Genomic DNA, 26,626 nt, shown 5'->3' on the forward strand with positions numbered 1-26,626 from the left:
GAAGGGAACTTCATTTTAATTTCTGGATATGTATTCTTTGGGTATTAATTTAGGCTATATATTTTCCAATAATAGTTCCTAAATACAAACAACTATAAAATATCACAAAGGCATTCTAGATATTTCTTTTCTTTCTTTCTTTTTTTTTTTTGGCTGGGTTAAGTGACTTGCCCAGGGTCACACAGCTAGGAAGTATTAAATGTCTGAGACCGGATTTGAACTCTGGTCCTCCTAAATTCAGGGCAGGGGGCTCTATCCACTGCACCACCTAGCTGCTCCTATTCTGGATATTTCAATAGTCCTATGGAGCCCTACCTCCATTATCAAGGTGAATAACTTAATCTCTCTTGGTTTGAGATTATATATTTTCTAAAGTTTCTATTCTAGATTTTGAAAGAGAGGTTGCATCTTATGATTTAAAATTATATTTTTTTCTACATTGATTTATAAAAGAATTTCAAAATGTATTTAATGCTGCACATTAGGATGAGGCAAAACATCTAAATTAAAAAGTGTAAAATGTACATGTACTATTACAATATGCAGCATCAAAAGGCAGCATGCTATTTTGGAAAGAGCAGTGAAATCAGTCCAAGAATTTGTGATCAAATCACCACTAGTGATCTATGTGACAATGGGCATATTGCTTTCCTTTTTTAGGTCTTAGTTTCTTCAAATGAAAAGGTTTGATGGGATTATCATTAATGTCTCTTCTAACTCTAAATTCTATGAAGTCTCCCAAATAGATATTCAAATACATTTGTGTATAAATATACCTTAAGAATGTTTCTTAAATTAGTTGAAATGTATATTTATATTTTTTGTGATTTTTCCCAACTAATGGAAACGTAACACACACAAAAGTACCTATATACCTTTTTATTAAATATAGTCTAATTTGTCAAGAATTTATATAGTCTCTTTGAAACAGTTTTAATTTCAAATTTTATATAAAACATTTCCCACCCGGGGATACCTACATTCCTCAGATTCATTTCAAGATTTGATTTATATCCCATATAGTTATGCTTTTGAATAACTATTCTTGAAGGATAGCATCATATTTTGATATAACTAGTAACATTGGTTAGTCTCAGTCCAGTATAAAAATAGTTCAAGACTAGATTGGCTTAGACTAAATTAGCAGGACATTAATTACAATTCTGGCTATTAAAATAAAATTTTATGTGTATTTGTGGGTAATCTGAATAATTAGATGAAAATATTATTATTGCAAGATATTTTATGAAAAATAAAATAAAATAAGCTATTTCCCACTGAAAATAATCTTCAGTATATTTTCACTTCTCAGATGAAGAAATGAAATGCATTTTAAATGATATGTCTAAGACTTAAAAAGAAACGTTAGAATAGCCAAGATTAGAATTTAGTTTTTTGAATCCTTTGTCTTTATTCTCATGGCTTAAAAAGTCATGCTTCTTTACTACAAGGAAAACATCTTTTGCTATGGAGAAGTAATTGTATGACTTACAAAGTAATTAATTCTGTTTTCTGTTCCTAAGATGGATAACACTCAGATAAAATTCAAGAAAGTTACAATGGATGATGTTTTGACGCTTCAGAAGATCACAAAATATTTCTAATTGACTTAAAACTAATCAGTAATCAAAAGCAAAATAATGTGCTGCAAAACCAGGTTCTTGAATTTAAAGATTAGAATTCATTCCAATCCAGTGTTTGATTAGCTGGTGTGCAATAGCTCTGCTTGGTGGCACAAAGAAAGATTGTTGGTTTCCTTTGGTAAGAACATCAATAACCTAAAATAAATATACAAAATTATATTGTGTTTGAATTTCAAAAAAATTAGACAAATAATACCTCTCCATTTTTACTGTATCACAAAGAGCTTTTAAAAGTTAAATAATTTCATCACCTTTGGATGAACTATAATGATTATATTTCAGTAAAGAGTTAACAGCAATACTTAAATGCTCCATAATGCTAGTGACTCGATTATTTCCAAATTTAGAAGAAGACATATATCATAAAATGAATCACTGGAAAAGGCAAATATATTAAAAATGATTTCTGGGACAATACTTTATTTTTCCTTTCTTTTCTTTTTATAAATAGCTTTTTATTTTAAATTTATATTCAAAGATAGTGTTCAACATTTACCCTTGCAAAACCCTGTGTTCCAAATTTTTTCAGCCTTCCTTTCTTCACTACCTCCCCTAGACAGTAAGTAATCCATTATATGTTAAACATGTGCAATTCTTCTATTCATATTTCCACATTTATCATGCTGTACAATAAAAATCAGATCAAAAAGGGAAAAAAATGAGAAAGAAAAGAAAAAGCAAGGAAACAACAACAACAAAAAAAAAGGTGAAAAAATTATGCTGTGATCCACATTCAGTGCCCATAATAATCTTTCTGGATGCAAATGGCTATCTACATCACAAGTCTACTGGAATCACCTGAATGTTGAAACAGTCACATGGAAAATATTTTCTAAGGGAGGGTTCAAACAATATTACTTTAAAGTCAGTTTGGAAAAAAAGGAACTAGAGAAATTTAGCTGTAGGAATGGGCAGAAATAATAACTCTGATGGAGTTTTACATCCTTAGACTTACTTGAAGTGGCTCCAGAGATGAGAATTGGGATGAATATACTAAAGTTTGAGGATAATAATTCTGTTTTAACATAAGAAAGAACTTCCTAACTTTTTTTTTTCCCTTGGTCAAAGGGATTCATGGCCAGGTACAAATTTATAGCCTCTGATGTCTTCCCAATTCTTATGGTGCATATGTAAATGGAGTAATTAATTTCCTGTTATTTTATTGCTATTTAGGAATGGAACTTTCAAAAGTTTTCATAAATATTCCTTTATAATGCAGTCCTTTTTTAAAATAGGTTTTAAATATATCCAAAATTGTAGAATGCCTCTTTTATAATATACAAAGGCAACCAAATTCTACAATCAACTGAATTGATAATCCATGAGATAAAAACAATGTGTATGTGGGAAAGTGGCATTTTTCAAGTCTATTAAAAATACACTTGAGTAAGGGCAGCTAGGTGGCACAGTGGATAGAGCACCAGCTCTGAATTTAGGAGGACCTGAGTTCAAATCTGAACTCAGACACTTAACACTTCCTAGCTTTGTGACCCTGGGCAAATCACTTAACCTCAAATGCCTCACCAAGGAAAAGAAAAACAATACAGACTTGAGGAAGGATGAAGGAAATAGTACTTTGTCTTTATTAAAAAAAAATCATTGCCCTCAAAAAAAATGCTGGACTTACTGAGCACTTCAAACAATGAGTTGAGTTGGTAGTAGACATATTTCTACTACTATGTATAATTTACAATTACAAAGTAATCAGTGAACCATGTGAATTAATACAAATACTGAACCAACTTGCTGAAAGAAAAATAAGCCTAGCTACTTTATTCTAAAACCAATATAGTCAGAGAACAATCAAGAGGAGAGGGAAATTAAATTGAACTTTACCTGTTCTTTAGTGACCAGCGAGCATCATCTATTTCATTCTTGTCAACTTTAATTTCTGTAGACATAGCAACAGCCAAGCAACCAATCATTAAAGAGGAGGGCATTGGCCAAGGCTGACAAGAGATATACTGAACATTGCCAACTTTGACTCCACTTTCCTCTTCCACTTCTCTTCGAACAGCATCTTCTATTGTCTCACCTAATCAAATGGTACAAGAACAAGTGGCTGAGGAAAATACCTTAAGCAAGAATTGTATTTTGTACTTTGAATTACTTAGAAGACAGGAAATCATTTTGAATGTTATCTATAGAAGCTCACTATAGAGTCAGGGAAATAAGTCTAAAACTAGATTGGCATTTAAGAAAAGAACAATTTTCAATCATGGACAAGGCATTAAAATGGTAACATAGAAAGTGTCTTTCCAATGATAAATCGACAGCTATCTCTCATTGACAATCATTATATATAATGTGTGTATCTATCTGAATGTATATATGTGCATGTGTATATGTTTGTATGAAAAGCTATATTCTTTATCTAATTTGACATTTTTTCATCATGTGTAAAAGTTATTGCTAGTAAAAATCATTATTTTCACATCATTTTACCTACTGTGGACCCTATTGATATTGAATATTTGAAAAACTTTACACCACAAAACAATACTTTTTTCCTCCTAATTTTTTTCTAATTTACCCCATAGATAAAACAAGCTAGATGACTCTTCACTGAGACATGTAACAGGAAATAAAAGTGAAAGAAAATATATTATTATTAAGCACACATAAAGTTCTTTGTAAATATAAAATATAACTTTAGATACACACACACACACACACACACACACACACACACATATATATATATATATATATATATATACATACATACATTAAATAAAAAGATTAATATGAAGTACACTGTCAACCAAGTAGTTGGAACTATGCTAGAAAGGTTTTGAATATAGTTTCAATCAACATAAATTTATTAAGCACTTAGTATGTGCCAGACATTGTGCTACATTTTGGGAACCCAAAAAGATGCAAAAGACATCCCAGCTCTCAAGGAACTTATAATTGATTGGGGGAAGAAACATCATTTCATGAAATACGTGGGTTTTTTAAAAAATTAAATTACTGATGATGAGCATTGAGAAAAAGAAAAGAAAAAAAAAGACTCCCACCACCAAGTGGGAAATGAAGATGTTATGTAGGAATGGTATTTGAATTTTAAAACTGGTAAGATTAATATCTTTAAAGTATTAGAAATTAATTTTAAAAGCTTTTAAAACTTAAAAAGAAAGTTAGCTGGGGGAAAATGACTTATTTCCATCATGCTACTGAAGTAGGCAGAAGTAATAGTAGAAGAGCTCTCAGTGGAAAATGTATAGGAGGGAATGTATTAGAATTTAGTTGGTCTTGGTTAATAACTACAACAAGGAATTATATGTTAGAGATTTTGTCCCATGATTACTTAGCAAAGCTAATGATGCCTAATCTTTTGACACCTGGCCTCTAACTTCTAAGAAAAGGAAAAGAACAGGAAGACATCAGATAGAAGAATATATCAACGAGGAAAGTGGGTCCCAGAAAAGAGAGAACAACTGATCATCAGAAGTAATCTGTAGTCAGATATGGGAGGCAAGGTAATCATTCAGTTTTTGCAATATAGCTGATAAGACTGTTAGAACATGGCAGAGAAGGAGAACATCTACCCAAGTATAGACCTGGTTGTGATCCACACTGTAGGAGGGAGTACCTAAATAAATGAGATTATAAAGTACTGAGATAAGGTTTTGTAGGGTTTGAACTTCCCCTCGAACTTGCTAGAAAGCATATTACAGCAAATAAAGCAATTAATTTTAGGCAAATCCAATACGAAAAAATGTTTATAGAAAAAATAAATTAGGAAATAATGCTTTCTTTTGAAAAAAAAAATAAAGAAAGAAAACAAGTTTCCTATAAAAAATAATTCAACTTTACCAAGACTTTAGGAATACACCTACTATGTATAACAATGTACACAAGTACAAGTGTTACCTGGCCTAAATGTATACATTTCATCAGAATAAAATGCAAAAGAAAATTCTATATATTGAAGCAAAAGTACTATGGGGAGGAGAGATTCTCAAAATTTTGAGCCTTTAGAATTTCCTAGTGTATTGTGATATTTGATATACATAATTTCAATCTTAAAAAACAATGTTAGGAATAATTTCAGATATTACATAAATCCCTTCGTTGTATGTGCTTGGGGTAACCAAACTTATTCTCTTCAGATCAAGATTCTTTTTACTACACCGAAATATATGAGAGTATCTCTAGATAGAATTAATTAATTTATGTTTAAGAAAGATTATTACAATTATAGAAATATTTTTGAAATCTGGTTATCATAATATATTTTATCATTATATCATAATATCTTTTCTTTCAATATATATCTATGTAATGCATATACACAGACATAAATTTGAAAATAAGAATTCCTAAGAAGATAAATAAAATATTTTAAAATATATTAATATAAAAATATTTCAAGTATTCTAGCTTGTGACAACTAGAGTTTAAGCAACTCATTTAAAAGTCTAAACACTTGTAAGAAAATACTTTTTTTTTTTTTCCCTAGAAGTCTTACCAGGTTCGACGAATCCAGCAAGACATGTAAACATGCCAGGAGGAAATCTTTTCTGTCTTCCTAAAAGGCACTTGTTCCCATCAGGATGTACAACTTGCATGATTACTACTGGATCTAAAATCAATAAATGAAAGCTTAGGATAAACTTGACTAACTAGATGACTCATTCTTATAATGACACTAATTAGCTTGAGTGTTTTAAATATTATTTTTAATGACGAATTTTGTTTTACATCACCTTTATTTTTCAATATCTTTCCTTATCCCATCCAAACTTTGTGACAAAAATTAAAAAGGAAAAAAAGCATTATAGCAATATCAATCAGCATATCAATTATGAATAACAGCATATACATTATTCCATATCCATAATCTCCCATACTTCTGCGAGAGGGGTATTCAAAATTTTAATTAAGAAGAAAGGCTTACCAACTCTTGGGTAGGATGTGTTGTGAACTCCTTGAAGGCTGGGACAGTCTTCTTTTAAACATACTCTTTTATAGCCACCTTCTTCAATTTTAGTTGCACTTCCACATGTTGGACAAAACTTATAACGGCTATGCCAGGCAAGAACAGATCTTGCTTGAGCTACTACCCCTTAAAGAAATAATTAGAGAAATTATAAAACAAAAACATTCCTGTGGCTAACATAAAGATAAAATGGCTTTTTTTTGGTCTGCATTGATAACTTCTTTTTCAAATATAGATAATGAAAAAAAATTAAACCTTTTCTTCATTTTGACCTAATAGCTCTAGTGTTTTTTCATGGGCCCATCATATTACACAAAGTTTTTACTTTATATAATTTTTACATTTCAGGAAATAGTATTTGACCAATACACTTTTATTTGTGAAATAACGAGCTGAAGTTGATATAGGCTCTATTATATAAGCAGTTTCCAAATTATATTCAACTTGCAAAAATCTTTGTAAACAAATGACTCTGATGAGCAATAGCCACACAGAAGATACCTAAAGTTAGCCAATGAACCTTTCTTGGCTTTTTGAGATAAAAATAACTACTGGTCTGTATAAATTAGTTCATATACCTAGGAAACGTTTGGTAAGATTTTCTTATGACACTGCCAAGCACAAATGTTGCATATTGTTTATGTATAAGTTCTCCAACTAGGGGCTGCACAGCACCCAAATTGTTTTCTTCTAATAACCAGACCAATCACCTTAAGAGATGAGGTAAAATTCACATCTTACCAGCTTCTTTTTCTTTCAACTGTAGGAGAGCCGGCATTGGAGGATGAAGAAAGTAACAGTCTTCGTGTCTTTGTTTAAACTGCTCAGCACAGATGGCATTAATACCAAGGGCAAACCAAGCAACCAACCCATCCTCATCCTCATCTTTTGTATCTTCTCTAATCATAATGTTAATAAATTCTTTTTTAATTCCAAGTTCTACCCCAAGAAAAATTAGGATAAAATTATCAGAATTGGTTAAATAATCTTTTACATGTAGATAATTCAAGCGACAAAGCCTCACTTCTGGCTGTTGGCCAGTCAATGTAACCAATGGACTTAAGTCAGAGAAAAGGATATAGACTGTGTCTGGATGGCTTTGTTTAGCTGACAGCCACTTCAAATTTGTTCTTTTCTCACTCTTCCTGTCTAGAAGTGTCCTGCTAAAATAATTTTCATATTCTTCCACCTTTTTGAGCAGGTAAAATGGTTTCGGTACACCCATGGCTTTAGACAGTAAGGTAGATACATGCTTATAGCCCCAGAACTTAGCAATATCCAGTGCAGTCTGGTTTGATCTATTAACAATAGACCTGTCACACCTATAGACAGGAGAAAGAATTGGGAGGGAAAACTGTAAGTATAACATTTTTATCCACTCATACAACAAAAAGTTTTCAGTGTCCATCTTATCATCCTTCTATATTTATTTAATGATTACAGAGTAGTTGCTATACTGAATCAATTTTTAATAAATATATGAAAAAAACCTTAAAATACATTTATAATTTTTCAGAGAAGTGTGTACAGCATAGTATTCTTTTATATTTTGCTATAGAATTCCACAAAAGTTTTTGTAAATATGTTCAATTTGTGTCTACTCCATTACCTCCAGGTTCTGTACAAACAGCATCCAAGTTCTCACCTCTGCACATTTGTATAAGCTCTCTTGTAGGCCTAGAATGTATTACTTCCTTACCTATGCTTCTTAGAATCTACAGTACTCTTCCAAGAGGAATTTCTTGATCCCCGTGATGGTTAGTTTTCTATTCTTGAAATGACCTGGTTTATACTTTAAATATACTTACATTTAGACATATTATCTCCTAAGACAAAAAGCTCCTCAAGGACAGAGGTTTTCATTTTTATATCTCCAGTCACCAGCAAAATATGTTGCATATATCAGGCACTTAGTAAGTCTGCTGACTGACTGATTTAAGATCTGTTCCAAAGAAAGCACCTCAGAAAATTTGGAAGATCTGGCATATATTTCAGAAATTAAAAAAAAAAAAATGTTGCATTCTGCCTTAAAGTACCATATATTGAAAACTGAGAGGATATGAAAAGTATTCCTCTATTATATTGGAATACAGTTTGGAGGCATGCATAGTGCATAAAGTGCTGGGATCCAATCTGACCTCAGACTTTGTGATTCTGGGAAAGTCACTTAACCTGTCTATTAACTTTCCTCATCTGTAAAATCGGGATAATAATAACATCTCCTTCCTTGAGTTGTGAGGCTCAAATGAGACATTGTAAAATGCTCAACATTTTATACCTAATTAATATGTATATACTAATACTACTACATAATTAGTATATATTAATACTACTACATAATTAATATTAGTATGTAAGCTATTACTATTCTTATTACTACATTCTCAATACCTTTTTCTCTCGGAATTATTATGCTAAAAGCATTTCTTTGTTTTATTTTCCAATGGTATAGCAACAAATGTTAAAAGTATTATGGGAAAACTACATTTTTAATGTGAATTAATTGATGGAATATTTTAAACAATTTCTAATCAGAAAAACCTGGCTGCAATCTATCATAACACAAAATTGTATTTGCTATACTATGCTTACCCCTTTTCCAGCAGAAATTGAACAACGTGTGGATGCCCATTTCTTGCAGCATACATTAGGGCAGTCCAACCATTTTCAGAAATTTCATTTATAAGAAATGGATATTGATTGAGAATTATTGATAACTTGGTGATGTTTCCTTCAGCAGCTAATGAGTGAAACTGGGAAATCAATTCTTGTCTGAGATTTCTCTTAAAAGTAGCCATTCTCTCCTTTAAAATAAAATAAAAACAAATATATTAAATCATGAATTGATTTATCATTACCTATGCATCAATTAGTACTATAAAAATAATTAGCATTCAGATTTTTAAGAGCCGGAATTCAGTTTAATTACTGAAGTATTTAATACTTTGTAGTGTGTAGAAATATGCTAAATATATGGTTCTTGTGCTTAATAAGACTGAAATCTGGTGGTCTAACATGTATAGTCCTTTTGTAATACATATTTTTTGCATTTAAATTGCTCTTATAAGTATTAGAATATATGTTTTCCTTCTTTTTAGAGACAGCTGATGGCACCTAATAGAGTGCCAGGCCTAGTGTTAAAAGACAATCACAACACCAAGAGATTTTTTTGTGAAAATCAGTTTTATTACAAGAGAAATAAACATGCCTGTGGGACCCAAAGAGTTCACTGTCCTTATAAGAAGTTTGGATATTTATGACAGTACAACAAAAGGAGAGAAAAGGAAGAGACCTGACAGAGAGGAAACTGTTTAGTAACCTCTCCCAAAGAGAAGGAGCAAGGCAATGGCTAAAGTAGCATTCTTTTCCCTTGGGAAACATTAGACTATGAAGATAGGAAGGGTCTACTTATCTTTAAAAGACCCCAGCTGCACATTTTTTTTTAGTCTGGCACAGACTGGCTGGTGTCTGTTTTGCTTTCCAACAACTTATGTCAGCCGAGATGGGGAAGGGGATGAGGGGGCACGCAGGTTTTGTCTTTAATATATTCAGGGCCTCCTGAATGCTCTAGGTCCATTGTTTCTGGAAAAATGTGGCATCTCAAAAAAGACAAATTTAGGTGACACATCACTCGTTGGGAAGACCTAAGTTCAAATCCAGCTTCAGATAATTTTATTAGGTCTGTGACCTCAGCCAAGACAGTAATTTCTGTTTGCCTCAATTTCTAAAACTTTAAAATGGAGATATACTAGCACTTACCTTGCAGGGTTGTTGTGGGGATCAAATGAGTTAATATTTGTTTAAAAAAAAAAAGGCAGTTTAGTTCCTGGCACATAATTGCTGTTATACAATGCTTCCTCCCATTGCCTTTCCTCTTCCCATTTAGTCCAAATATTTGATTCCTTGATGAGCAGAAGCCAAGCTCCAATTAAAAATGAATCCCTAAAAAGTGATACTAAGGTATAGTAAGTCCCATTTACTTGTTACTAGACATATGATTTTGGGTAAGTTACCTCACTAAGATTTAATATTGTCTTCTATCAAATAACAAGATTGTTGGACTAGAAGATTTCCAAGTTTCCTTTCAGACCTAACATTGTTATAAAAGCTATTTCATAAGGAAACAATTCACAACTCATTTAATTAGGATCTTTCTTGAAAATTTACATTTTAGATAAGGCAACATATGGAAGAGAAAGGATTAGCTATGAAGTTTGAAGAGACCTGGACTTAAATCCTGGTTCTTATACAAACTGCATTAGAACTTAAACCCACTGAATCTCAGTTTCTTCATTTATAGGATGAAAATATTTATAGTCTACCTTAAAAAATGTTGTAAAGGAAAGTGACTTGTAAACCTTCAAAAAAATGCTATATTGTGAATTATCACAACAAAAATTTTAATTTGATATCTTTGTGGTATAATATTAACACTGAATTCTCAAAAGTTATGGCAGTGGAATTCAGGCTGTACTGCCATAGTAGAAAGGTTTTGTGTTTGGGGTCTGAAGAAAGATTTTCTATTTTCTGAGGACTAATCTAGTTCAGTTCAGAGGGTCAGTTGGCTACGGGGTGAATAATTATTTGGTCACTTAAATTCTCTAAAACTGAGTAAGCTGTAGAAGAATTATAATCAATAATATTTGAGACAGAAGTAGTTATTGTTTTTAATTGTCGATTTTTAAGCTGTGTTGTAGGGGGAAGAATATTGAAATCGAAGAAATTGGATTCTCTTTTCAACTCTGCCATTACATGTGGTTTGAGGAAAGTCTACTTAGCCTCTTTGTCCCTCAATTTCTTCAATTATAGATCAGGAAAGTCGGGCCAGATGATTATTAAGGGTCTTCCTAGTACTTAAGTATATTCAAAGCAGTGTTAAGAAATATTAACACAGTGAATAGAGCATCAGCCCTGAAGTCCCAGACACTTAACACTTCTTAGCTGTGTGACCCTGGGCAAGTCAATTAACCCCACTGCCTCAGGAAAAAAGAAAGAAAGAAAGAAATATTTGTGAATAAATATGATGTTTTGGGTTAGTGCTGAAGTTATTTCTTAGACATTTTAGGTTTGAAACTAGAACAAAATGAGACTAATATGTTATTCAACAGTTAATAAAAAAAGTTAACTTAGTCATAGCAGGGGAAGGATGTCAACAAGGACAGACACTGAAGATAGCTCAAATTGATTCAGTGGAGTGAAATTCCTTTGCCTAAACTGCTCACCATTTCCCATAAGCCAAATCAGACTGCCCTGGAAATTCTTCCTGGATGCCTTGCATTGATAAAGTGATATTAGTAGTCTAAGCCTTTACTTCTCTTAAATAACCAAGAAGGTATAAATATCTTTTAAGGAAGATATTTCTTTATGGAGGAAAGGCTTAGGCTATCAAGAGAAACAATTTTTTAAAAAGATAGGTCTAAATGAGAAATAGAATTTCCACACCTCAAACTATGTTAGAAAGCAGCAATCATCAAAATCATTTAGCACTGTTTTTAAAAACAGAAAAGTGGATCAATAGAATAGACTGAACAAAACAGAATCAGAAATAATGGAACTCAAAAACCCAGTGTTCAATATATTAAAAAAAACACAAATTATTTTAAAAAAGAATTACTTAATTGCCAAGAACTAGAGGGAAAACTGAAAAGCAGTCTGGCAAAAATTAGGCTTAAACAAACACCATATTCTATTCCACAATAAATTAAAAATGGATATGTGACCTGAATATTAACTATCATACTATAAAAAAATGAGAAGAGAAGCAAATCATATACCTTTTACAGCTATGAATAGGAGTAAATTCTTAACAAAACAAGAGATAGAGGCAATTACAACAGATAAAATGAATAATTTTGATTCCATGACACTGAAAAGCTTTTTTACACAATAAATGAATGCATCTAGAATAAGAAGGGAAGCAGTTAAGGAAAAACAAAAACAAAAACAAAAACAAAAAACTTCTGTCAAAAATCTCTTAGAATTTGGTATCCAACTAATAGTAATACATAAGACCAAAAAGTCATTCCTTAACAACTGCTCAAATTATATAAATAATTAATTCTTAAAAGAACATCTGCAAATGTATTAATCATCGCATGAAAGAATGTTTTGAATCACTAATAACAAAAATTCAAATTAAAACAACTTTTAAGTTTCATCGCACAACCAAAAAATTGGCAAAGATAATTTAAGATGGGACTAGTCAAAGCTGAAAGGGTTACAGAAAGATAGGTGTCCAATGCATTATAAGTAAAGGTATGAAATAATACTATCATTCTGGAAAGGATTTGGAATTATGCAAATGAGATAGATAAAATGTGCTTATCTATTGATTCTAACATTCTATGCTAATCATATTCTCCCATTGACAAAAAGCAAAGCTCTTACATTCACTTTTGGAAGTGACACTTGAATGTAAGAGAATATTACTGTGCTACAAAGAACAATTAATATGATGAATTTAGAGGAATATAGATTACTTCAACTGATGCAAAATGATATAGACAGATAAATAATATATACAACTACAACAAAAAAGAATCACAAAACTATTGAAAATGAATGACAAAATTATAAAAAATGAACTGCACCATAAATACAAATTATAAGAAGGTATCTACTCCAATTCCTTTGCAGAGGTTGTGATGGAGTACAGGAGACAATTTATATAGAGATAACAATATTATAAAGAAAAATTGTAATGCCAGAGAAACTGAGGCAAGATAGAGATTAGAGAGTGTCTAATGTTTTATTTAACTTTTTGAGAGGGAGAGATTGTGGAGGGGAAGGGGGGCAGATCACAATCCATTTTTTCCCCAGGGCTGAATTGGACTTTCAAAGAATTCAACATGGAATGTGAGATTCCAATGATATTTTTTTAGGGCTCTGGTTTACAGAGGGGGACAAAGGCAAGGGGTGGAGTTCGAACACTGGTGAGTGAGAATTTCCAGGAAAGGACAATAAATCTGGTTCTGACAGGTTGAGGGGGGAGTGAGGACCATAAATTCTTGATAACTTAGGACTGAGGAGCAAGGATGTCTGAAATAGAAGATCTCCCCCTTATCTGAGATTGAACATTTACAATTTATGACCCTAGAGTAGCCAGCCCTAAGTTATATCAGTCCTAATAGTCAGGAAGGGGGGGGGTTGCAACCAGGGGAACTAAGGCAGAACAATTCAAGGAATTAAGTCAGAGCAATTTAGGGAAACTGAGGCAGAACAACAAAAGGAAACTTTGTTGGCACAACAAAAGTAACTGAGACTTTTGAAGTTTTTATCAATGTCAAAATAAATGAGTCTAAAAGAATGAAGCTGTTGAACTCCTGTTAGAGGGAATGAACATAAAACGAATGAAGAAATACAGTTTTCAATGTGGCTATGTGGAAATTTCTTTTGTTTAACTTGAGGAGGGATTTATAAGGCACATTGCATATAGTGTATTTCTTTTTAATGCACTGATCTGTTTTGCTTTTTCCTCCACATCTTTTTTCTTTGATTTTTATAAGGGATGGTCCTCTGGGAAAAAAGAAAAAGGGGGATATAAGAAGAAATCTAAGTGATATAAAAATGTATTAATAAAAATCTATTGAAAAAGAAAAATCAAAAAGAAGTGTGGGGCAACTATTGTCTAAAATGTTCTATTCAGAAAGACTATAGGCTTGAGGGGGAAAAAAAAAACAAAACCTTCCAAAGTTATAGGGTTTATTTAGTTGTTAAAGAGAAATTCTCTGTTAAATTCCACTTTATAATTTTGTAAACACCTCAAAAGTACAAAGATTCCAAATTCTGGTGCTTGGAAATCAGTACATTATTAAAATATCAAATTTCCTTTTTAATGAAAAAAAAAAAAAACTGCTTCCAATCTCTAACTGATGTAAAAAGATTTTTTATCCAGATTCTAAAATTAGATATATTTTATTTTTTTCATGATTTTCATTTACCACACACACACAAGGCTAAGTGACCAACATTATATGTTAAAAGCAGGATTTAAACCTTAGTAAAACTGAACCCACAGGAGCTGATGAGATCGCCAAGAAAGTAAAGAGAAAGAAAATGGCCCAGAGCAGAGGATCATCTAGGGATAGGTTATGTAAATAAATAATGATCTTGAGTAATAACCACACAAGCAAGAAGAGAGAGGTCAGGCATGAAAACCCTAGTGGTCAACAATGACAAAGGCTACAGTTAAGTCAATAAGAATATTGAAAAAAATACTAATAGTAAATATTACTTGTAACCTTGCAGAGAAGCTTCTGTCCACTGGTGAGCAAAAGGAAGCTATGTTATAAACTGAGAAACAGAAATGAAGAGAAAACAGCTACTTTAGATAGCTTTTTTCTTCTATGTTCAGCAATGAAAGGAAAGAAATATGATAGCTTTAAAGTTGGGGGGAAGGGCATGACTATAAAGAATCTTAAGATTTTATCAGCAAAAGTTTCCTATACTTCCTCCACCAAAACAAAGCAATCTATTTATAACTTCAAAGATGAACCTTGGTAGTTGCTTAAGACACAGTTTTTCCAGAGTCTCACACCTATTATCAGAGAAGATCTGAACCCAACAGTTCATTCACCATTTCATATCACCCCAATTTCAGCTATATCTGCATTAAATGGGGACATTTTAAAGGAACTATTTATAAATCTAAAGGGACTATAAGTGTGAGTTATTATTACTATTATATTGTTTTGCAGTATTGTTTTTATACTAGTATATCTTTGTGGAAATTGACAAATACTTAGAGTTACAACCTATTTATAAATAAGGGACTTACTATATTTAGGCTGTTACTTTTAACTGCAAGTTAATAAAAGTACAGCGAGTAAAACAATAGTATAGATGGATAATTATTATATAAAAAGGATATGGTGATGGTGGGCTGATAAGAATGTTGAGATCAAGAATACTTTTTATTGCAAATGACCACTTCAAATTGGTTAAGCTGAAGTTTTCTATTAGAAGATAATATTGGGAAAAAAAATTAAGGCTGAAAAATTACATAGCTTACTCCTAAAATAACTAAACTCAACTATTTCTGCTTCTATAAAACATTTTTAAAAATCTGCTTTCATAACTACTAATCTAATTAATTCTCTCATTACTGACTGGTCAATTTTGACCATTTTCTTTGTCTCTCAAATTTATACAATGCTGTTATGGGGATAACTGCCTGAATTCTTTTCAAGAAAATGAAGTATTTAGGAGCTTAGCCTGTACAAAGCAATGTGCTGCTTTTATAATATCTTGAAAATTTACTATGCTTCCTTATTGTCTTTAATTTAAAATATATCTACCTTTTTTTTCACTGAAGGATATCCATCAAACCATATTACCTTACATATAATATGATCTTTATATTTCTAATATGATCTTTATATTTCTGCCTAGAAAGCCAATCTTTTTTTCTATTACACAAAATGTTCTAATGTCTGTTTCTGTACAAGTTATTATCCCAATATTCTCTCCCAGTAAATTAGAATTAAGCAGTCTAAAATTGCAACAGGCTTGGAACAATGTATAATCCCCCTAATTAAAGGTCTCCAAAGAAAGGTTGGCTATCATTTGACAGGAATGTTATCAAAGGCAATTTTTTTTCAGATATGAGATGTGCAAGATAAGATGGCCACTGAAGGCTCCTTTAACTGGGAAATTTTTAAAGTATGTGATTCTAGTTTTATAACTCTTTAATGTCAGAATTCATTTTATCCAAGCAGTTTCTGACAGACTCCTCTATCCTAACTTTCAACACTTCTTTAAATCAATAATATTTAACACTTAAATGACACTTTATAAATCACACACCTCACAATCTAGAGAGAGACTGAAAGCATTACCATCACTGTTGTACAAATGAAGAAACTAGCTCAGGGAAAGAGGTTTACTATGGTTGTCCAGCTAATAACCATCAAAACATAATTTGAATTGGGTATCTCATGACTCAGTCCTGGATTCTTTTGACAATCCCACTCTGCCTCTTCAGAAATAATACAAATATATTTTAAGGTTTTTGCATTTTGTCTATTATTTCACTTTGAACTTCACAACCACCTTGTGAAACAAATGTAACAGAAAATGTCTCCCCATTTTACAGATTAGAAAACTGAAGCTCAGAAATTATGGATCAAGACAAGGGTATTTGAAGTGGAATTCAAAACAAGTCTCCTCTCCTGGCTCAGTGTTGAATGCTCTTGGACTACACCACCTGCTTCCCACCTCGGAATCTGTGTATCCACTTACATTTCTAGTATATCAGTTTATAAATGGTCTCTCCTTTTTATGCTTGTAATGTGGATTTCTAAAGTAGATGCTAAAACTCCTTTAGAGTTAAGGAATCATAGTTTTTATTTCTCACTTATACCTCATGGGATAAAGTACTTCCCTCATGGCAAAGGCGATCAATAAAAGTTTGCTTAAAAAAAAAAAAAAAAAACCTGCCTCCATCTGATTATTAAAAACCATGGTGGCAAAATACTATTTCTTTTGGGCAGTAAATTGACTTTTTAGGATTTGAAATCCACAAAATGGCTTTCCAATGTTTTTAGTTTTCTGGCAAAGAAAAATGAGAATTTAGGAGAGAATGAAAGGAAAATGCTATTTTTTTTTTTTTATTTAACTATATATTATTTCTTTTCATTTCTGGTTCTCTACCAGGTATAAGGATAATCTAACCAAAAAAAGGAAATTAAGGGATAATTTCTACATTATAAAATGACTCGTTTTGGACTGGACTGGAACAAGCCTTGCACATTCTGTGTCTCGGGAGGAAAAGGGCACTCGCCTTTTTTTGAATTCCTAGCCCTTAACACAGTGCCTGGTACACAATAGGCGCTTACAGCAAATGCTGGTTGATTGACGAGGTTGCGATTTATCCAGAGGGGTCGTTTCCTTGCATGATTTCCTTTTTTTTTTTTTTTTTTTTTTTTTTTCTCGGTGTAGTCTGAAATCAAGAGGGGGATTTAAGCTGAGGGCAGTCTGGAAAGAGGGTCGAGGTCTCCCCGCCCCCCTCTCCGACCAGTTAGCCCTTTCCCTCCAGGCGTGGGTCTCAGGTGCGGTCGTAATTCACCCTAGGCCTCAGAACCCCCTTCCTTGGGCTTCACAAGGTCCCAGAGCCCCTAAATTCCTAGGGTTCAGAGTGCTTTGAAATGGAGTTGCTTTTCTTGCCCCTGCCCCCCTGAAGGCTTATCTTTGAACACCTTCACAGCGGCTGATACTTCAGTTGTGTTGGTTTATCCCAAGCCGCACAGGCTCGGCCGTAACGGCCCCCAGGCCGAGCCCTCCCTCTAGCTTAGGGGGGGCACCTGAGGCCTCCGGCCTCCGGCTCCCGCGCATGAGCACCCGCCCCGCTGGGCCACCCACCGTGACTCAGCGCAATGCCAGGGCCGGCCGGAAAGTTCGCAAGAGTGGGCCCCCGCCGGCAGCGACCGCGGGGAAGCCTGCCCAGCCCAAGGCGACCCGAACGGCGGCAGCAGAAACGTAGCCCAAGGGCGGGACAGAGCCTCTCTTCCACTTTTCCCGGTCTCGGAGGAAGTCCCGGGTTACTTCCGATCTCGGACGGTGTGCACAGTCTCATGGGAATTGTGGTTTGTAAGGAGACAGGCTGCGCTTACTGCAGAGGTTCTTCTCCCAGGCCCACCTGGCTAGGGCTGCCCCCTGCAGCGAGTACCTCAAGGAGACGCTTTTGAGGAAGAGTTGTTGCGGCAGCGAGGTGCCCAAGGGACAGAGCCGAGTGCTTGGTGGCAGTCAGGAAGGCAGCGTTTACTAGCTGTGTCACGAAGGCGGGCACTTAGGCGCTCCAAGACAAGTCCCACACCTCAACCTGCTCTTCGAGATTTCAGTCGGCCAATCCCACAAATCTTCGTGCGATTTATTTTGTCTAGACTTGAAAAGGGGCAGAAAAATAATGACGCACATTCAACTGAATTTATTATTAATTAGATTAAATTTACATATATTGTTTTTTTCCTGTCAGGATTGTCATAAGGATCAAATGAGAGTATTTGTGAAAGTGCTTCGGAAACCTTATGCATTAATAAATGCTAGTACTATTGAGTAATTTCATGGCTTAAATTTGTTGCAAAAAAATTCTTTCCTGCCTTAAATAAGAGAAAAAAGTATTTAAAAAAAAATCGAATCCAGCTACTGTTGAATTTGAAATGCTTTTTTTTACTAGCATTTATAATACTTTAGTATTTACAAAGTGCTTTAAGCCTTTTATTTCATTGACCTCCTTAATGATCCCATGAAATATCCCCAATTCTACAGGTAATCACTCCTACAAGCTAGGAATAGCTGAGGTTAGATTTGAATTCAAGCCTTTCTGTCTTCAAGTATAACATTCCATCTACTATACTGTTTAGCTGTCCCCTAGCTTTCTTGTGATGCTATTCATTCTACTTCCCTTTTACCTATACCTATATCTATACCTACACCTATACCTGTACCTAAACCTATACCTGTACCTATACCTATATCTATACCAATACCTATATCTACACCTATACCTGTACCTATACCTATATCTATATATATATACCTATATCTATACCTATATCTATGCCTATACCTATATCTATACCAATACCTATACCTATATCTATACCAACACCTATACCAATACCTACATCTATACCTGTACCTATACCTACACCTATACCTATACCTATATCTATGCCTGTACCTATACCTATACCTATACCTATACCTATACCTATGCCTATACCTTATCTATACCAATACCTATACCTATACCTATACCAATACCTATATCTATATCTATACCTATACCAATACCTATATCTATACCTATACCTATATCTATGCCTATACCTATATCTATACCTATGCCTATGCCTATGCTTATACCTATACCTGTACCTATGCCTATGCCTGTGCCTATACCTATACTTATATAATTACAGGATAAATCCTATTTCAAGACGCCATGGAGTAATGGACAAGAGAATAATGTAGTAACTATTATTGAGTCTCAGGTAAACAAATGCTGAAATGAACTGAACTGGATTTCTCTTACTATTTGCAGGCAATTTCATCACCTCTCCAGTTCACAGTTCATTTCTAAAATGTGATGATCTACTACATGATAGCTAAGGCCCCATTTGAATCTTAAGATGATCATTTCCTAGTCAGAAAATTGTAACATACTTCAGGGAGATGTGCTTTGTTAAGTACTGTTAGAGAGTCATCCCATTCGTCTGAATTTTAACCTCCTTATTAGATTGTTCTTTGGAAGATGTGATCTATTCCTATTACTATTACTAATGTGTCCCATTACTTAACAGTCTTTAGGAGCCCGTGGAGACTTATAGTAACAGTTTCAGTAAAAATTCAAGGCGATTGAAAGTAGGGACTGCAAGCATGTGACCGAGTTATAGGTTGTTTTATCATTTTAAGTATCACCCATATTTGCTTGTATGTATGTATATATATATTTATATTTATATTTATGTCTGTGTGTGCACACATACACATACACATACACACACACACACACACACATATATATATATATTTATTTTTATTTACTATTTTTATCTTTAACAAATGTGATAGTACCTAGGTAACATTAACACAGTGAGTTTAAGTACAATACACATACATTATTTACTCTAGGAATTTATCTTTCCTGATTGACCCTAACTTTTAGTGCCAACTTTCACACAATTGTTTGTCATTTGAACTCTTTTGTGTGAGGGTGTTTATGAACTTAATATTTATAATGTATTTTTCTATGTCTTTATCACTCCTATTGTTAATGCAAGCTTATTGTAACTAGGGGTTCTTTCATTCTTTGTCTTTTTATCCCCAGTGTCTAACACAGTGCTTGAACATAGATACTTAATAAAAAAAAACAAAAACAAAAACAAAAAAAAACTTTTTATTATGATAATGCAGACATTGATAAATTAAGGATCTATCAGACTACTTTTAACAGGTCATTTTTCTGCTCCAGCCTTCAAAGGCTTGGTACTGCAACCTTTCTTTGCTATTTTATATCCCACCCCTCCTCTCTTAGCTCTATGCTCTATTCATACCTCTCATCTGGAACCACATCAGTCCTCCTAAAACATCCTTCAAAGTCTGACTCAAATACATCCATAAAGTCTTCGTAGCCATTCCAGAGTGACACACAGAATTTAGAACTAGTAGTCTTAGATCTTCTAGTTCTCCTACAAGAAGAATTAATTGGTCCCTGAGTCTGAATTGGTCTGAGCCTGCAGTGAGTGGTTGGTTTAGGGGTTTTGTGAGTGGGGTTGGGGTGGGAATGTTACAAATAAGATCTGGCTACCTGAGGCCAAAAGGACACTTTTTTATAGTATATTCACACCATAATGCCACTGCTTGTTATGATAATATATAAATATATTTATTTGTGATCATTGTGTAATAGCAATCATCAATGATAAATTGTTTTTTGCTGGGGTTTTTTTTGGCAATACATGTCTGAGAGCTTTTAATATTTTGTACTTAGGTTTCTTACAAATAGAAAAACTATTTTATGTTTAATTTACTGGTAATTTCTTTTGATCAGTTTTGTACTTTTTAAAGATACTTCTCAGGATTTTTTTGCTGTAGGAAGGGAAAATTACTATTGATCTTTCCTCTGAAGCATCAATTTATTTTGTTTATTTTACTTTATGAAAAATTACCAAAGAGCAGTTTATTCTTATTTACAATCTTTTCCTTTTTGCTATATGATGTATGTTTTAAAAAGCAGTAACCATGACATGAAGAATCTTTCTAATCTGAAACAAAATTAGCTTTGCTTGAAAGAGCAGCATTCTTTTTGTGTACTCAAGTTAATTGATACAGTAATTTAATCATTGAACTGCTGTTCACATTTCATGTGTAAGTCACTTAGCTTGATTTTTTTTTTCTTTTAGAATATCTAGGCTGATGAGCATTTAAATTGATTTGTTTGTAGCATTTACAAAATACCCACAAAATTGATTGCATCATGACATCCATCAGATCTTATATTCAGATTTAGTCAATTTATTTTGAAGCTTTCCTTAGGAAAAAAATAATCTAGATTTAATACTAAGCTACATGCTTTTCTTTTTTTAAACACAAAAAGCCAGAGTAATACATTTCTTTAAATTCTCTGTGTCTTTCCCTCTTTCTTATCCACTTTTATCACTTCCCCTCCTGTTTTTCCCCTTAAAACATTTTTTAACCTCAAGTAATATTTCCTTTAAATTTGACTGATCTGTGATCACAGCACTGACCTCTACCCTTGAAAGACTTGCAGCAACTCTCAGGGGCAATACCAATAGTACTTTGCAAGTTGGCTGGCAGGGATTATTTCCCAGGCCCTGAAACCCATGACCTTCAACAAAGAATGAATGTCTGCACTACACATAAATTTCTTCAACCCAGTGATTGAAAGCCTCAGCTTGGCTACCTACTATATGAATCAGAGTCCATGACTTCTGTGTAGAAGATGGATAATTTAGTGCTATATTTAAAGCCATGTGTTCTATGCCCACGTGGGTTAATTTACTGTTAGAGGTGAATGCATTCTGTTTTTGGCCCCTAGATAGTGTTGGTACAGAAGTAAATCTGAAATTTTGGAATGAGAATTCTGGGGTGGCTTTATGGTGATTAGAGGGCACCTTACCTGTTATTTCCAAAGTGCCACTGACAGTGCTCTCTGTCAGCATTCTCTGACTTGTCTGATTTACGTATCCCAGAGAGGATTTCTATTGCTTCCCAAGCTCTCATTACAACAATAATGTAATGCTGATTGTCATGATGTTCAGAGAATACATTAAAATATTGAATTAAATTTAGATTGATTAATAAACATCCTTTAATTTCTAGTTTGGTTTTTCGATTTTATTCCATGATTCAGCAAGTTATTATTGAGTACTTACTATGAATGGTGCTTATAGGCATATGTTTCTTTAATAAGATTTGTTGTATATAGTTTAAAATTCTTTGCCAATTTTTTAAGTAATGGAAATTAATCATAAATAGTAGTAAGCAGCTAGTTTAAACTGGGTGAGTCAAATAGTATTTCATTAAATAGTTATATTCTTTTCTCACCCACAAGATTCTTATCTTCGTGGTATACTTTAACCTATAGTTGGAAGTTAAGTACAAGCCTTTGTTCTTTATTGCCTGGAAACAAAAAGGAAGAAAAAGATGTTATTATATGTGTGTTGACATTATCACATTGATATTATGGGATGATGCCGATATTAGTATTATCTGCTTATAGATTCAGTCAAAAAGATTTTCCAGAAACATAATCAATGTAGGTCACTCTACTATTTAGTCATACTTGCCATGGCGTCTGTCAAACACATACATCACATCCTCCTCACTCCATATCTACACATACACACCAAAAGCCTGTAGATTTTTCATCTACCTCCATCTCATAATTTGGTGTACTGTTGATGGCCTCTAGACAGTGTTAGTATAGAAGTAAATCTGAAATTTTGGAAATGAGAATCCAGAGGGGGCTTTTCAGTTGTGTTCAAATCTTTGTTGTCCCCATGTGGGATTTTATTGGCAAAAGATACTGGAATAGTTTGCTGTTTCCTTCTCCAGCTTGTTTTACAGATGAGGAACTGAGATAAACAGAGTTAAGTGATTTTCTCAGCACCATACTGCTAATAAGTGTCCAAGGCAGAATTTTCACTCATGAACATAAGTCTTCCTGATTCCAAACCTAGTGCTCTATCCTCTGTACCATCTAGCAGCTTTGGTCATTCTTTATCCATGTTTCTTTTCTAGTGGTCCAGATGTTTTTTAGTGGTTTTAGATTTCATCCAAGTAGCTCTTCAGTGTTCTAGAGTGTAATGTAAGAAGGAACCATCACAATATCATTCACAATGATAAAAGCTTTTGGAGCACATTATCTATCATATGGGGAATCCATTCCTCTTTGATTTGTACTTTATACAGTGTCACCTCTATTACATTAATGAACACCTTTGATAAGCATGTGTCTCCTTGTTTATACTTTACCTGATATTAGTAATTAGTCGTCAAGCAAGGTTACCTCTATTATAATAACTTTCAGGGATTTTGCATGATTTTGTTATGTAAAGAGAGATTTGGGAAAAATCAAAGCATAATTAATTGACCTTAATTTCTCCTTGAAACAAAGGCTCATCTTTTTTGTAATACCAATTTTTTACTTCTTGTGGTATGGAAATGAGTCATGCAATACTGCAGTCTCAAAAGAATTAAAAATGAGTATCACTCAGAGAGCAGTAAGAACATGGTAGGTGTAAGCAGGCTGAATATAGAGATCCTATTGTGGCTCTTGTTATGCATTTATACAACTTTCATTGTCTGATGAGCTGAATCTGGACAGTGTAGTTATTACATCTTCTAAGTGCTTTATGAATAGCCCTGAGGAGCTAAGATAAGAGAGTGGGGGTAGATTTTTCTGGTGTTTTGGTTCCTAAGGCCAAATGTGCTTTCCGCTATGATTATAAGTTAAGAATAAATTAGCCTGCCTTTTTTTTTTTTTAAGGAAAAGAATATTTACTAAGATAATATAATATGAAGTTAGTACAAAAATATTGCCCCTTCCTCCCCACTGCCAGACTATGATATACTCTCCCCCAAGTATATATAGAGTCTAGAAGTTCATTATCAAGTTTATAGATAATGTATAGAAAAAGGCTAATTCATGACTGCCCGACATCCTTTTGCTGGAATTCTTAAGATGGTCCCCTTATACAGGATCTGATTTCATTTTTATGCTTTTGTAAAGCCTTGAATCTGCTTCCATATTGTTCTTGGCTCTTTAGCAGATGCTATCCTCTCCCAATCTGGGAATGGTTCTTGGTTGGCAATGGGAAGATGAATAGTTCTTCACATCTGGGAAGGTCATGATATCTTCTTTTAGTCTGAAGTGAGCATAAGAGGCTAAGAACTAAAGCTATGCTCCTTCCCCATCAATCAGTTTCATTTTAGAGGTTTAGGTAACCTTAGTTTTCTTCTGTGATTGTTCAAATCTTGGGTAGTTCTAACCTAGTCTGATTATACACAACATCTGCAGGCTGTGTCTAGTTTTCTTTAGGCAATCCGAAGAGACTTCCTTGAACACTTAGGTAGATGCTTAGGTGTTGTTCTCACTCATCTAATAAAATGTATTTAGGATGAATGATATAGCATGTATAACCTGTATTCTAGAGCTCAAAGGTTTAAAAAGAAATAAGTTTTGTACATAACTGCTGAAAAATAAAATATTAAATAAAAAAAGACAAATGGCATAAAGTATCTACCATAATTTTATATCACTATGTCTTTTCTTTAAACTAATTATATCCTCTGACTGGTTAGAGAAAAATAAATACGATGAATGTAAATGAATAAATTATTGAGTTGGAAGTTAGGAGCTATGATTTTTGAGAAAACATTAATCTTCTATCTTGAACCCATGGCAATTCCCTTGGGGCCCCATGCAGGAAAGAGAAGTAGCACAGGTGGTATATAAAGGTTTAAATCTCTAAAATATTTTAAGTGCTTGAAGATTATTTTGGCTTGTGTATGGGCAGAAAATTAGAAGAGCTAGATTACAGCCAAGGATAATATTTTATGTTATTCAGATTCATTTACCAGGAATGACTAAGTCAGGGCAGATTTGCTTTTTCATCTTCTATTGAATTTTTATTAGCTAATTCTAACATTTCAGAGACATAATAGTCTCTCCTGTCCCCCTGGTTCCCATATAAACTTTAGTTATAGCACATTTGTTGAAAGTGAAATAATTATTATGATGTTCTGAAGGACATATTGCTGAATTTTTTGGTATAATTTGGTTTTTTTTGGTATAATTTGTATAATGATATAATTTTGGTGTAATTTGTCATAATGGATTGGCTTGAAATCTGCAGTCTGTACTTTCTCTACATCTCTCCTGCACATTCCCTACCCTTGCCTTACCTTATTCCTACTTTTTAGTTCTCTTTTCTAGATTGTTGAACTTTCTAAGAACTAAAACTCCTTGAGAAAAGGAGATTTCTTTCTTTTACCTACTATTTTTATCTCTACCATATGACTACTTTCAGAAAAACAATTTCTTTATCCAATTCACTGATTAAAGCCTCTAAAGAACTTTCTCCACATTTTTTTCCAAAATAAGACCTAAATTCAGTCTTTTAGAAAATAACTTATTTTAGTCTTTACTTTGTCTTCAGTCATCACAAGAAATGGTCCTTCCAGAATACACTTACAAACTCTTCATAGAATTCCTTTAGATCAGAAATGAAATACATATACTCTCCCTGCTTCCATAGGGAGAAGCCCTTTATTGTAAAGCATTTCTCAACTGATTCTTAACTGCCAGCACAAACTGATTTTCCTGCAGCATTCCATTTGGCTCTTAAAGTTAGAGCAACAGTATAACTCTCCTTTTAAGGGGAAATCAACTGAAACAGGTATATACAGAATTTCCTGAAAAAAAAGTCATATATTGATATAATAATTTCTTTGGCTTGGACCTGTGATTTCATCACTTTCAAAAACTACTATATTGTGGAAATCTCCTATCTCCATGCTTGTGATCAACACATTTCTAATTTTTATTCATAAATCTTATGATCACAAAGTGAGAGAAGGACAGAGTACCCACTCTTTATCCATGCTATCTCTCTGGTGAAGTTTTATGTTATTATATTGTCTTCCTTTAAGAGAATACATAAACATGGTTAACACTATTTTATTTGGTTTGATGTTACTGAAACATGATAGCTGCATCTTGAACTCAAGACCGCACAAATCCTAATATCAGGTACCTTATTCACTACCTCAACTTTTTGCAAATTACAATGATAAGGAAAAGCATGTTGAATATGTAAGTATATATATTTTCATCAATTTGATAATCTCAAAAGTAACTAGGGTTAGCTTTTAGAAAGGTCATGAATATCAAGGAAATTAATGGAAAACAAATACAAAGGGTGGTGGTTTAGCAGTAACAAACCCAATACAATACTATAAAGCAAGAGTCATCAAAACCATTTGGTAGTGGCTAATAGAATTGTGGATCAGG

General features: G+C 33.3%; 1 protein-coding gene across 1 annotated transcript; it reads right to left on the bottom strand.

Moving 5' to 3' along the window:
* Positions 1–1,383: 1,383 nt before the first annotated feature.
* On the bottom strand, positions 1,384–25,860 carry NUDT12 (nudix hydrolase 12). Its single transcript, XM_074281921.1, is given in 8 exon segments — positions 1,384–1,778; positions 3,480–3,493; positions 3,496–3,678; positions 6,118–6,231; positions 6,547–6,714; positions 7,330–7,910; positions 9,181–9,392; positions 25,762–25,860. Coding segments are annotated over 8 exon segments (1,398 nt in total). The 5' UTR covers positions 25,777–25,860; the 3' UTR covers positions 1,384–1,667.
* Positions 25,861–26,626: the final 766 nt, after the last annotated feature.

Source organism: Sminthopsis crassicaudata, chromosome 1 (assembly GCF_048593235.1).
Source record: "Sminthopsis crassicaudata isolate SCR6 chromosome 1, ASM4859323v1, whole genome shotgun sequence".
Lineage (NCBI taxonomy): Eukaryota > Metazoa > Chordata > Mammalia > Dasyuromorphia > Dasyuridae > Sminthopsis > Sminthopsis crassicaudata.